Below are 12269 nucleotides of genomic sequence, written 5' to 3' on the forward strand. Positions count from 1 at the left end.
GTGTTTGCCTAGTCAAGTGTCCGATTTTAGTTCCAGACACTCGACGGCAAAACACCGCTGTTCGGTAGTTTAAGATGGCCGCCGCCACGTGTTTGTTTCCCGAATGGCGGCCACCCAGAGGACAAAGAATACATTACACTGATTGCCAATTACCCGTTTGCAACATTGTTGCAAACTGTAATTGGAGGCACACTTAGTCCTGGGTGGTCTGGTTGTTCGGTAGTTTCACTCAATATAATGAATGGAGTGATTCTACCGAACAATCAGGTGAATGCTGCATACATATCACCCAGGTTAAACTTAACACATGAATACATATACAATATTACAGGCAGTACACTAGAATATGCTTCACAGTCTTAAAGGGACAGTAGTCCCAAAAGTCCCAATCTGTCCATCGCTGATTTTAAAGGGCCAGTAGCAGCAATATAAAGTACAATATGCCCCAAATAACCCAGGGGCCATAGTCAGCAGGTAGGAGGCTAGCAAACAGGCTTCTCCAGGGCCCAGTGGCGAGGTTGGTTTCTAATCTAAGTAAAGTTATAACACTTTAACCTATTTTGTGGCTGTGTACTTATACAGGGGAAAACGGTCCTCTCCTCATGGAACTGTATGCCATTAATATTATTGAGGTACAAGGTTTATAAAAGGAATTGCTTACTAGTATGTTTTATAAACCTTGTACCTCATTAAACCTCACCCAAAATGAATAATAGTTACAAAAAATGATATAGTCTCAAGGCGAATCTTACCTACTTTGGCTGTTCTGCTGATTCCCTTCCCTGACATCCAGGCCCCAGCGGCTCGCCTGCTTAAGACACCACTGGCACTTGCCACATTTAAATATGGATGCTGCTGCATCATCATCTTCTTGGTTGGTGCAGCTCCTCAAGCTGTAATGCTACATGGAGGAGTCCGTTGACAAACTGGAGCCCCTTCTAGTTTAAAGTATGTTCCCCAGGCCTGTATTTAATGAGAGAGGCAGGCCTCAGACCCCCGTCATAGTGGAGATGGCCACCGTGGTTCATGGTGCGTAGGGCACCAAATCACGGAACCCGGCCAGAGAGCCCATATGGTCAGTCCTCCCCTGGTTATATGGGGTATTTAGAGCTGGGTGTGATACCCCCATGAACTAAGTGCATTGTGTGGGAATATTACATGGGGTATGTAGAGCTGGGTGTGATACCCCATGAACTAAGTGCATGGTGTGTGAATATTACATGGGGTATATAAAGCAGGTTCTGATACTTGCAGTATAATATGTGATTGTTCAATATATTCCAGGGGGATGAAGGTCATTGAGAATAGAGCCTCAAAAGATGAGGAGAAGATGCATGATCAGGAACAACAACTGAAAGAAGCCAAACACATTGCAGAGGACTCTGACCGCAAGTATGAAGAGGTAAAACCTGAGGAACAATATCTGGGAGGGGCGGGGGTCTTCAATGGTTGAGAGATGATGGAGTGGCACAAGGGACGGAGGTGATGGAATGATACCTGGGGAGGAGAGGATGGAATGATACCTGGGGAGGAGAGGATGGAGTGATACCAGGGGAGGAGAGGATGGAGTGATACCCGGGGAGGAGTGATACCTGGGAAGGAGAGGATGGAGTGGTACAAGGCGTGGAGATGATGGAGTGATACCTGGGGAGGAGATGATGGAGTGATACCTGGGGAGGAGATGATGGAGTGATACCTGGGGAGGAGATGATGGAGTGATACCTGGGGAGGAGATGATGGAGTGATACCTGGTAAGAGAGGATGGAGTGGTACAAGAGTGGTAGAAGATGATGGAGTGATACCCAGGGAGGAGAGGATGGAGTGATACCCAGGGAGGAGAGGATGGAGTGATACCTGGGAAGGAGAGGATGGAGTGATACCTGGGAAGAAGAGGATGGAGTGATACCTGGGGTAGACATGTTGGAGTGGTACAAGGGAGTGATACCCGGGGAGGAGAGGATGGAGTGATACCTGGGAAGGAGGGGATGGAGTGATACCTGGGGTGGAGATGTTGGAGTGGTACAAGAGTGGTACAAGATGATGGAGTGATACCCGGGGAGGAGAGGATGGAGTGATACCTGGGAAGGAGAGGATGGAGTGATACCTGGGAGGAGTGATACCTGGGAAGGAGAGGATGGAGTGATACCTGGGAAGGAGAGGATGGAGTGATACCTGGGAAGGAGAGGATGGAGTGATACCTGGGAAGGAGAGGATGGAGTGATACCTGGGAAGGAGAGGATGGAGAGATACCTGGGAAGGAGAGGATGGAGTGATACCTGGGAAGGAGAGGATGGAGTGATACCTGGGAAGGAGAGGATGGAGTGATACCTGGGAAGGAGAGGATGGAGTGATACCTGGGAAGGAGAGGATGGAGTGATACCTGGGAAGGAGAGGATGGAGTGATACCTGGGAAGGAGAGGATGGAGTGATACCTGGGAAGGAGAGGATGGAGTGATACCTGGGAAGGAGAGGATGGAGTGATACCTGGGAAGGAGAGGATGGAGTGATACCTGGGAAGGAGAGGATGGAGTGATACCTGGGAAGGAGAGGATGGAGTGATACCTGGGAAGGAGAGGATGGAGTGATACCTGGGAAGGAGAGGATGGAGTGATACCTGGGAAGGAGAGGATGGAGTGATACCTGGGAAGGAGAGGATGGAGTGATACCTGGGAAGGAGAGGATGGAGTGATACCTGGGAAGGAGAGGATGGAGTGATACCTGGGAAGGAGAGGATGGAGTGATACCTGGGAAGGAGAGGATGGAGTGATACCTGGGAAGGAGAGGATGGAGTGATACCTGGGAAGGAGAGGATGGAGTGATACCTGGGAAGGAGAGGATGGAGTGATACCTGGGAAGGAGAGGATGGAGTGATACCTGGGAAGGAGAGGATGGAGTGATACCTGGGAAGGAGAGGATGGAGTGATACCTGGGAAGGAGAGGATGGAGTGATACCTGGGAAGGAGAGGATGGAGTGATACCTGGGAAGGAGAGGATGGAGTGATACCTGGGAAGGAGAGGATGGAGTGATACCTGGGAAGGAGAGGATGGAGTGATACCTGGGAAGGAGAGGATGGAGTGATACCTGGGAAGGAGAGGATGGAGTGATACCTGGGAAGGAGAGGATGGAGTGATACCTGGGAAGGAGAGGATGGAGTGATACCTGGGAAGGAGAGGATGGAGTGATACCTGGGAAGGAGAGGATGGAGTGATACCTGGGAAGGAGAGGATGGAGTGATACCTGGGAAGGAGAGGATGGAGTGATACCTGGGAAGGAGAGGATGGAGTGATACCTGAGAAGGAGAGGATGGAGTGGTACAAGGGGAGGAGATGATGGAGTGATACCTGGGGAGGAGATGATGGAGTGATACCTCGGGAGGAGAAGATGGGGAGAAGATGAGATAATGGGGAGTGATACCTGGGGAGGAGAGGATGGAGTGATACCTGGGGAGGAGAGGATGGAGTGATACCTGGGGAGGTGAGGATGGAGTGATACCTGGGGAGGTGAGGATGGAGTGATACCTGGGGAGGAGAGGATGGAGTGATACCTGGGGAGGAGAGGATGGAGTGATACCTGGGGAGGAGAGGATGGAGTGATACCTGGGGAGGAGAGGATGGAGTGATACCTGGGGAGGAGATGATGGAGTGATACCTGGGGAGGAGATGATGGAGTGATACCTGGGGAGGAGATGATGGAGTGATACCTGGGGAGGAGAGGATGGAGTGATACATGGGGAGGAGAGAATGGATGATGGAGTTATACCCGGGGAGGAGAGGATGGATGATGGAGTGATAGCCGGGTAGGAGAGGATGGATGATGGAGTGATAGCCGGGTAGGAGAGGATGGATGATGGAGTGATAGCCGGGTAGGAGAGGATGGATGATGGAGTGATACCTGGGGATGAGATGATGGAGTGATACAATAGTGCAGACAATTGAGTGGTGCCTCTGGATTTCAGGGCATGCTGCTTGAATATGGAATCCTGGTTTATGTTAATTTAGTCACTGCTCCTATATTTTCTGCACAGGTGGCCCGAAAACTTGTTATTCTTGAGACCGAGCTGGAACGATCTGAAGAGAGGGCTGAGGTAGCTGAAAGGTTAGTGAGCCCATCTATTATAGCAGGTAAATCAGGTGGCAAACAAATGGCTATCTGAAACTGGTTTGACCACAAATAGCCGCCAGGCTCATTGGCCAGTCCCTACTGCAGCAAGTTAGTACCGATAACCTAACCATTCATTACTGCTTGCCACACCCTCTGTATCACGTATTACTACTTACCACACCCTCTGTGTACCACTCGCCTAACCACACCCTCTGTGTACTATACACCCCAGCTAGCCAGGCCATCTGTGTACCACCCAACCGTGCACTTTTTGTTTAGAACATCCTAGCTGATCATACTTTCCTTGTACTGTCCCACCCATCCCATTAGGACACACCCTCTATACTACCCAACCCATCCAAACTTGCCACAACCTTTGTATACAGCTCACCCATCGCTGCTAGCCACATGTCCTGTGTACTACACCATCCATCCCAGCTATCCACTCGCCCTGTGTACTACACCATCCATCCCAGCTATTCACACTCTCTGTGTACTTCACCATCCATCCCAGCTATTCACACTCCCTGTGTACTACACCATCCATCCCCGCTAATCACACTCCCTGTGTACTACACCACCCATCCCAGCTATCCACACACCCTGTGTACTACACCACCCATCCCAGCTATCCACACACCCTGTGTACTACACCACCCATCCCAGCTATCCACACACCCTGTGTACTAAACCATCCATCCCCGCTATCCACACTCCCTGTGTACTACACCATCCATCCCAGCTATCCACACTCCCTGTGTACTACACCATCCATCCCAGCTATCCACACTCCCTGTGTACTACACCATCCATCCCCGCTATCCACACTCCCTGTGTACTACACCATCCATCCCCGCTATCCACACTCCCTGTGTACTACACCATCCATCCCCGCTATCCACACTCCCTGTGTACTACACCATCCATCCCCGCTATCCACACTCCCTGTGTACTACACCATCCATCCCAGCTATCCACACTCCCCGTGTACTACACCATCCATCCCAGCTATCCACTCACCCTGTGTACTACACCATCCATCCCCGCTAATCACACTCCCTGTGTACTACACCACCCATCCCAGCTATCCACACACCCTGTGTACTAAACCATCCATCCCCGCTATCCACACTCCCTGTGTACTACACCATCCATCCCAGCTATCCACACTCCCTGTGTACTACACCATCCATCCCCGCTATCCACACACCCTGTGTACTACACCATCCATCCCAGCTATCCACACTCCCTGTGTACTACACCATCCATCCCAGCTATCCACACTCCCTGTGTACTACACCATCAGTCCCAGCTATCCACACTCCCTGTGTACTACACCATCCATCCCAGCTATTCACACTCCCTGTGTACTACACCATCCATCCCAGCTATCCACACTCCCTGTGTACTACACCATCCATCCCAGCTATTCACACTCCCTGTGTACTACACCATCCATCCCTGCGATTCACACTCACTGTGTACTACACCATCCATCCCAGCTATTCACACTCCCTGTGTACTACACCATCAGTCCCAGCTATCCACACTCCCTGTGTACTACACCATCAGTCCCAGCTATCCACACTCCCTGTTTACTACACCATCCATCCCAGCTATCCACACTCCCTGTGTACTACACCATCCATCCCAGCTATCCACACTCCCTGTGTACTACACCATCCATCCCAGCTATCCACACTCCCTGTGTACTACACCATCCATCCCAGCTATTCACACTCCCTGTGTACTATACCATTCATCCCGGCTATCCACACACCCTGTGGTATCTACACAGTCTGTATATAGTGTATACAGTGTGAGAGAATGATATACATAGTTTGTATGCTTAGTATATAATTCTCTCACACTGTATATGCCATATACAGACTTTGTATATCATTCTCTCACAATGTATACACCATATACAGACTGTGTATATAATTATCTCACACTGTGTACACCATATACAGACTGTGTATGTCATTCTCTCACACTGGACACACCATATACAGACTGTGTATATCATTCTCTCACTCTGTATACACCATATACAGACTGGGTATATCATTCTCTCACTCTGTATACACCATATACAGACTGGGTATACCATTATCCCACACTGTATACTGTGGCAAAACCAGCCACTTCTGGACACTAAAGCCTGAGTGAATCTGTTAATTTTTCTATGTTCTGCTTTGTATGCGGTAGGGAGCATTCGTATGATAGCGGCACGAAAACCATGAGCATTCAAATGGCAGTTCCACGAACAGTATTGTAATCTACTGTTCGTGAAACAAATAAAACTACTGAATGGGAGACCACACCAGGAGGTTGTGTGTCTCCCATTAACGAGAGCAACAATGTATCCACAGTGATTTAATGGGTTTTGCGGGTGGCCGCTGTTCGTATACCGAACATGTGGCGGCGGCCATCTTTTCACACGAAAGCCTAGCGGTGTTTGGTCGTCGAGTGCCTGGAACTAAAATAGGCTACTCAACTTCACGAACACCACTGGACTTCCATGCCGTTCGGATAAAATATTATTTCGGTAAATTCGCGTACACAGTCTATTATCACATTGCAATGTATGTTGTAGTAAAGACAAATAAGTCAATGGGACCTGATGGAATACACCCAAAGCTATTAAAAGAGCTTAGTGGTGTACTAGCAAAACCATTAACAGATTTATTTAACCAATCATTGATAACAGGAGTAGTCCCAGAAGATTGGAAGTTAGCGAATGTTGTGCCCATTCACAAGAAAGGTAATAGGGAGGAGTCGGGCAACTATAGGCCAGTAAGCCTTACTTCGGTAGTGGGGAAAGTGATGGAAACCATGTTAAAGGATAGGATTGTTGAACATCTAAAAACACATGGATTTCAAGATCAGAGACAACATGGGTTTACTTCAGGGAGATCATGCCAAACTAATCTTATTGATTTTTTTGATTGGGTAACTAAAATTATAGATCAGGGTGGTGCAGTAGACATTGCTTACCTAGATTTCAGTAAGGCTTTTGACACTGTTGCACATAGAAGGCTTATCAATAAACTACAATCTTTGAGTTTGGATTCCAATATTGTTGAATGGGTAAGGCAGTGGCTGAGTGACGGGCAACAGAGGGTTGTAGTCAATGGAGTATATTCGAAGCTTGGGCTTGTCACCAGTGGGGTACCTCAGGGATCTGTACTTGGACCCATATATTGGACTAATATTTTTATTAGTGATATTGCAGAAGGTCTTGATGGTAAGGTATGTCTTTTTGCGGATGATATTAAGATATGTAACAGGGTTGATGTTCCAGGAGGGATAAGCCAAATGGCAAATGATTTAGGTAAACTAGAAAAATGGTCAGAGTTGTGGCAACTGACATTTAATGTGGATAAGTGCAAGATAATGCATCTTGGATGTAAAAACCCAAGGGCAGAGCACACAATATTTGATAGAGTCCTAACCTCAACATCTGAGGAAAGGGATTTAGGGGTGATTATTTCTGAGGACTTAAAGGTAGGCAGACAATGTAATAGAGCAGCAGGAAATGCTAGCAGAATGCTTGGTTGTATAGGGAGAGGTATTAGCAGTAGAAAGAGGGAAGTGCTCATGCCATTGTACAGAACACTGGTGAGACCTCACTTGGAGTACTGTACACAGTACTGGAGACCCTATCTTCAAAAGGATATTAATACCTTAGAGAGTTCAAAGAAGGGCTACTAAACTGGTTCATGGATTGCAGGATAAAACTTACCAGGAAAGGTTAAAGGATCTTAACATGTATAGCTTGGAGGAAAGACGAGACAGGGGGGATATGATAGAAACATTTAAATACATTAAGAGAATCAACACAGTAAAGGAGGAGACTATATTTAAAAGAAGAAAAACTACCACAACACGAGGACATAGTCTTAAATTAGAGGGACAAAGGTTTAAAAATAATATCAGGGGCGTGCAAAAAGGCAATTCGAGGGGGGCGGAGCCTGGCCGTCGAACTAAGCAGAAGCAGGGGACACGAGCTCCTGCTCAACGGGCAGGAAAATCGGCAATATCAAGGGCCAAACAGCCCAAGGACCCAGCGGGGTGCATTACCCAAGTCGGGGGTGCACCTCTGAATACAACGAGACTTTTCTGAAGCCCGTAGGAGCTAAAAAGGCGGAACAGCAAACGCGGCCTACAGAAGCCGGAGTTGGGGAGAGGCGGCCGCTCTCTCTGACACCGGATCCCCTCAGCAACGAAAGCGGTCTCCAATTCCCCCCCCCCCCCTTTGGACCGGTGGGGGATATCCCGGTCCTCCTGGACGGACAGACCAGGCAAGCTGACCAGCCCTAGGGCACACATAAACGGGAGAAGCACGAATCAGGTGGAGAGCGTCTAAGATGGCCGCCCGTCACAGTTCACAAAGGGGAGCCACGAGCACCCGCATGCAGCCTTCCTCCATGGAGGCCCTCGACAGGCTCTGCTCGGCCTTCTATGAGCTGCAGTGCAGCAGGGGTATGTCCAACCTACAAGCAGCACGAGCGGTGGCCATGTGGATCCGACCACTGACCCGCCGCCGCCATTATGGCGCCCCACTGCAGGCATTCCAAGCGGGCGCCCGTCCAAACAAGCACCGACAAGCAAACAGGAGAGAGACGGACCGCACCAACCTGAGCACACGCACCTACCCACACACAAGCGGCAAGGTGAACGCCGGGCAACCCCCAAAGCCCCAGCAACGTACCCCAGCACACCTCCGAAATGATGACCACCATGCGGCTACCTGGGACAGGAGCAGCACACCAAGCGACGGTACAGGAGGCCTCCACGCCTTACAGAGTTGGAGATGGAATCTCGGCGCCCTGGTGCAGAGACCTACAGACACACCGGCTGAAGCCTCACCCCTGCCAGCTAGAGGCATAGGATGACTCTTAATACCCCATTGCTGGATGGCCTAGTGCCACGCCACCACGTCCCTGCAGCTGCAACGGACTTTACCTCACATCAGCAGGGCACCGCAAGATAGACTCATACTGACATTACTATTTGCAGCATAGATTTCACCAGTTGCAGACTACAACACTGTAAGCGTACAATTTATGCTTCAATCAAGTGATCCTAGCCTAGACGGCATCGCCCACATAATGTTCACTCGATTTAGCAAGAAATGTCAGTACTGTGATATGGCTAAGGGTATGAGTTTCCTGCTACTGTTAACTTTGTTAACCCTTTGCTTTACTTTAGTCAAGATAACCTGAATGCTAGCCACAGAACTTAACCGTTAGTATCATAATGCTACCGCAACCTTTGTACTTTTGTCTCTCTTGCCTCTCTCTCTCACTCCCTGCTCTCCTCATGTACTCTCTTATCTCTTATAACAATTATTGAATAGAGCAACGCAAATCTCTCACCTGTGTAAGCTGAGTAATCTTGCTTAAGATATGAGACCTAACTGCTAATAGACTGTAAGTTGTGCCTAGTTAGATAGCCTGCTTCAGCGTGATTATATATAGGGCCGAAGCTAAAGAGACAACGATTAATGCACTTAATATCCATAAGCTACCGTTACCAAATGTCTGTGTAATTAATTTTAGACAGCCAGCATGTACTCAACCTGTTTTATCATTTATTGTTTAAAAACAAAAAAACATGTGCGCACCTTCTAAATGCTTAACAACTGTTTGAACTCTTGTATGTTTATATTACCTAAGAATGCTGTTGTGGCATTACAGTCAAGCGAATGTTATACATGCACATCAAAAATAAAGAATTAAAAAAAAAAAAAAATAATATCAGGAAGTATTACTTTACTGAGAGGGTAGTGGATGCATGGAATAGCCTTCCAGCTGAAGTGGTAGAGGTTAACACAGTAAAGGAGTTTAAGCATGCGTGGGATAGGCATAAGGCTATCCTAACTATAAGATAATGCCAGGGACTAATGAAAGTATTTAGAAAACTGGGCAGACTAGATGGGCCGAATGGTTCTTATCTGCCGTCACATTCTATGTTTCTATGTTGGTGTAAAACCATCATTTAAATGGCTTTCCCTTTCTAGTGTATGGATCTGAGCGGTATTTCACCAGATGGTACGCTCAGATCCCAGCTATCCAGTGAGGGGTCATTCGGATAAGTCATGCATTTTGTGTAAAATGGTGTATTTGGCTGTACGGAGAGATAATTCAATTAACAGTATATTCTTAGGTGATTATCTCTCCAGTACAGCATGGCATGATGGGAAATAGCCTTGCATGGTCAGTTTCCCACACAGTCCACCTGAGGAAAACCCCTGCAATGGCAGTTTGGAAACCCCTTGCATATATGGTGACCCCTTGTATAAATATGGTGACTGTGGAATAAAGGCTCAGTTGACTCCCAGACAATGTGTCGTCTAGTCCTTGGGAAAAAGGGATTACTACTACGCTACCTATATTTTGCATGCTGAATCCTGACTAGCAGAGATACAGCGGATTATACTACTACTCCACTACAGCTTGTGAGTCCCATAGTAGAGCAGGATGCATTATGGTAAGAGGCATTATGGTAATTATGCTCTGGGCAATATTCCACTGGCAAACCTTGGTTCCTGGCATTTATGTGGATGTTATCACATGAAAAAAGATAGAGGCTGGAGTTACCACAGCACTCCAAATAGGCAGTAAAATAAGAAGGTACAGGTGCTGCTATCCCACCTCATTGTGGCTCCTACAGTGATATATGCAAACACAATTTAGAAAAAAGTAGGTAAGCGCAACCAAAAGTGTGTGCAACAAGTGCTTTAGCTTTAACCTCTTAAGGACGGCAGGCGTGCTCTGCCGTCCTTAGGGACCCGGGGGGCGGCATAGCACGTCCCCGCCGTCCTATGTACTTACTGTATTTTTTTCATATTATATTTTGTTTCATACCTAAATAGTTGATGTTAACTGAAAGCCCTGTTTCCTCTGAATAAAATGATATATAATAAGGGGGATGCATTTAATATGAAAGAGGTGAATTACGGTTGGACAGACATATAGCGCAAATGCCAGGTTTTGTTTACGTTTTGTTTTGATCACAACGTGTACATTTGGCTCAGTCCTTAAGGGGTTAATTCAAGAACAAGCATCTATACAAACATCAAGGACAAGATGCATTGAGAAAGGGCTTTGCCCGAAACGCTTGTTCTTCAATTAAAGCTGTAGCACATGTTGCACACACTTGTGGTTGCGCTTCCCTCCTTCTTTTGAAATTTCATGTGGAGGTTACTTTGACACGTACCACCTACATAGAGATTGTTGCAGGACACGTACACCCTTTCATGGCAATGATGTTACCTGATGTCAGTGGCCCCTTTCAGCAGGATAATGCACCCCGTCACACTACAAAATTGTTCAGGAATGGTTTGAGGAACACAACAGAGTTCAAGGTGTGTCTTGACCTCCAAATTCCCCAGATCTTGAACTGATTGAGTGTCTATGGGATGTGCTGGAACAACAAACCAATCCATGGAGGCCCCACCTCACAACTTGCAGGACTTAAAGGATCTGCTGCTAATGTCTTGGTGCCAGATACCATAGGACACGTTCGGAGATCGTGTGGAATCCATGCCTCGATACATCACAACTGTTTTGGCAGCACAGGGGAGACCTTCAGGATATTAGGAAGGTGGTTTTATTGTTGTGGCTGATCAGTGTACATCAGGCATGTCGAACTCGCGGCCCACAATGGACATCTTTGCGAGCCGCGAGTACATGCTTAGTGTTAAAGTAGAGCAGCCACCTGCCCTCCCCACATTGCAGTGCCTACTCTGCTAAAATTTAGCTGGCCGGGAGAGGTCGCTGGAGAAGCTCAGTCTTCCTGCTCCCTCGCGCGCGCCCTCTGAAGTGATGCCGGCTGCCGGTGTTCTATCAAATTCCCCTACCCGTGAAAATCCCCTACCCTCGTCACTTCCGGTGAGGGGAATCAGCTGCGTGCTAGCACTCCTGCTACTCCTCCACAGTCAGGTCCTGGAAGGTAAGTAACACAGCCAGGTCCTGGAAGGTAAGTAAAACTAGTTTTACACTTTCATTATAGTTAGTGCACTCACTAAGCTTAGGACATGGGATATTTAGGGTTAATGTTAGGGTTCAAATTAGGGTTATGATTAGGGACTTGTTTATATTTAGTGATATTTCACATTAGGGGAATATCACTAAATTGTGCTTTTTCACACTTTATT

General features: G+C 47.6%; 1 protein-coding gene across 4 annotated transcripts in view; it reads left to right on the forward strand.

Moving 5' to 3' along the window:
- Window positions 1–12269, forward strand: part of TPM2 (tropomyosin 2) — an 80607-nt gene that overhangs the window by 36646 nt on the left and 31692 nt on the right. For all 4 annotated transcript variants that reach the window (XM_063453524.1, XM_063453522.1, XM_063453523.1 and 1 more), the window contains exons 4-5: window positions 1285–1402; window positions 4026–4096. In XM_063453524.1, coding sequence (XP_063309594.1) covers window positions 1285–1402; window positions 4026–4096 — 189 coding nt within the window. The remainder of the gene's footprint in view (window positions 1–1284; window positions 1403–4025; window positions 4097–12269) is intronic.

The sequence above is a fragment of the Pelobates fuscus genome, chromosome 5 (assembly GCF_036172605.1).
Source record: "Pelobates fuscus isolate aPelFus1 chromosome 5, aPelFus1.pri, whole genome shotgun sequence".
Taxonomy (NCBI): Eukaryota; Metazoa; Chordata; class Amphibia; order Anura; family Pelobatidae; genus Pelobates; species Pelobates fuscus.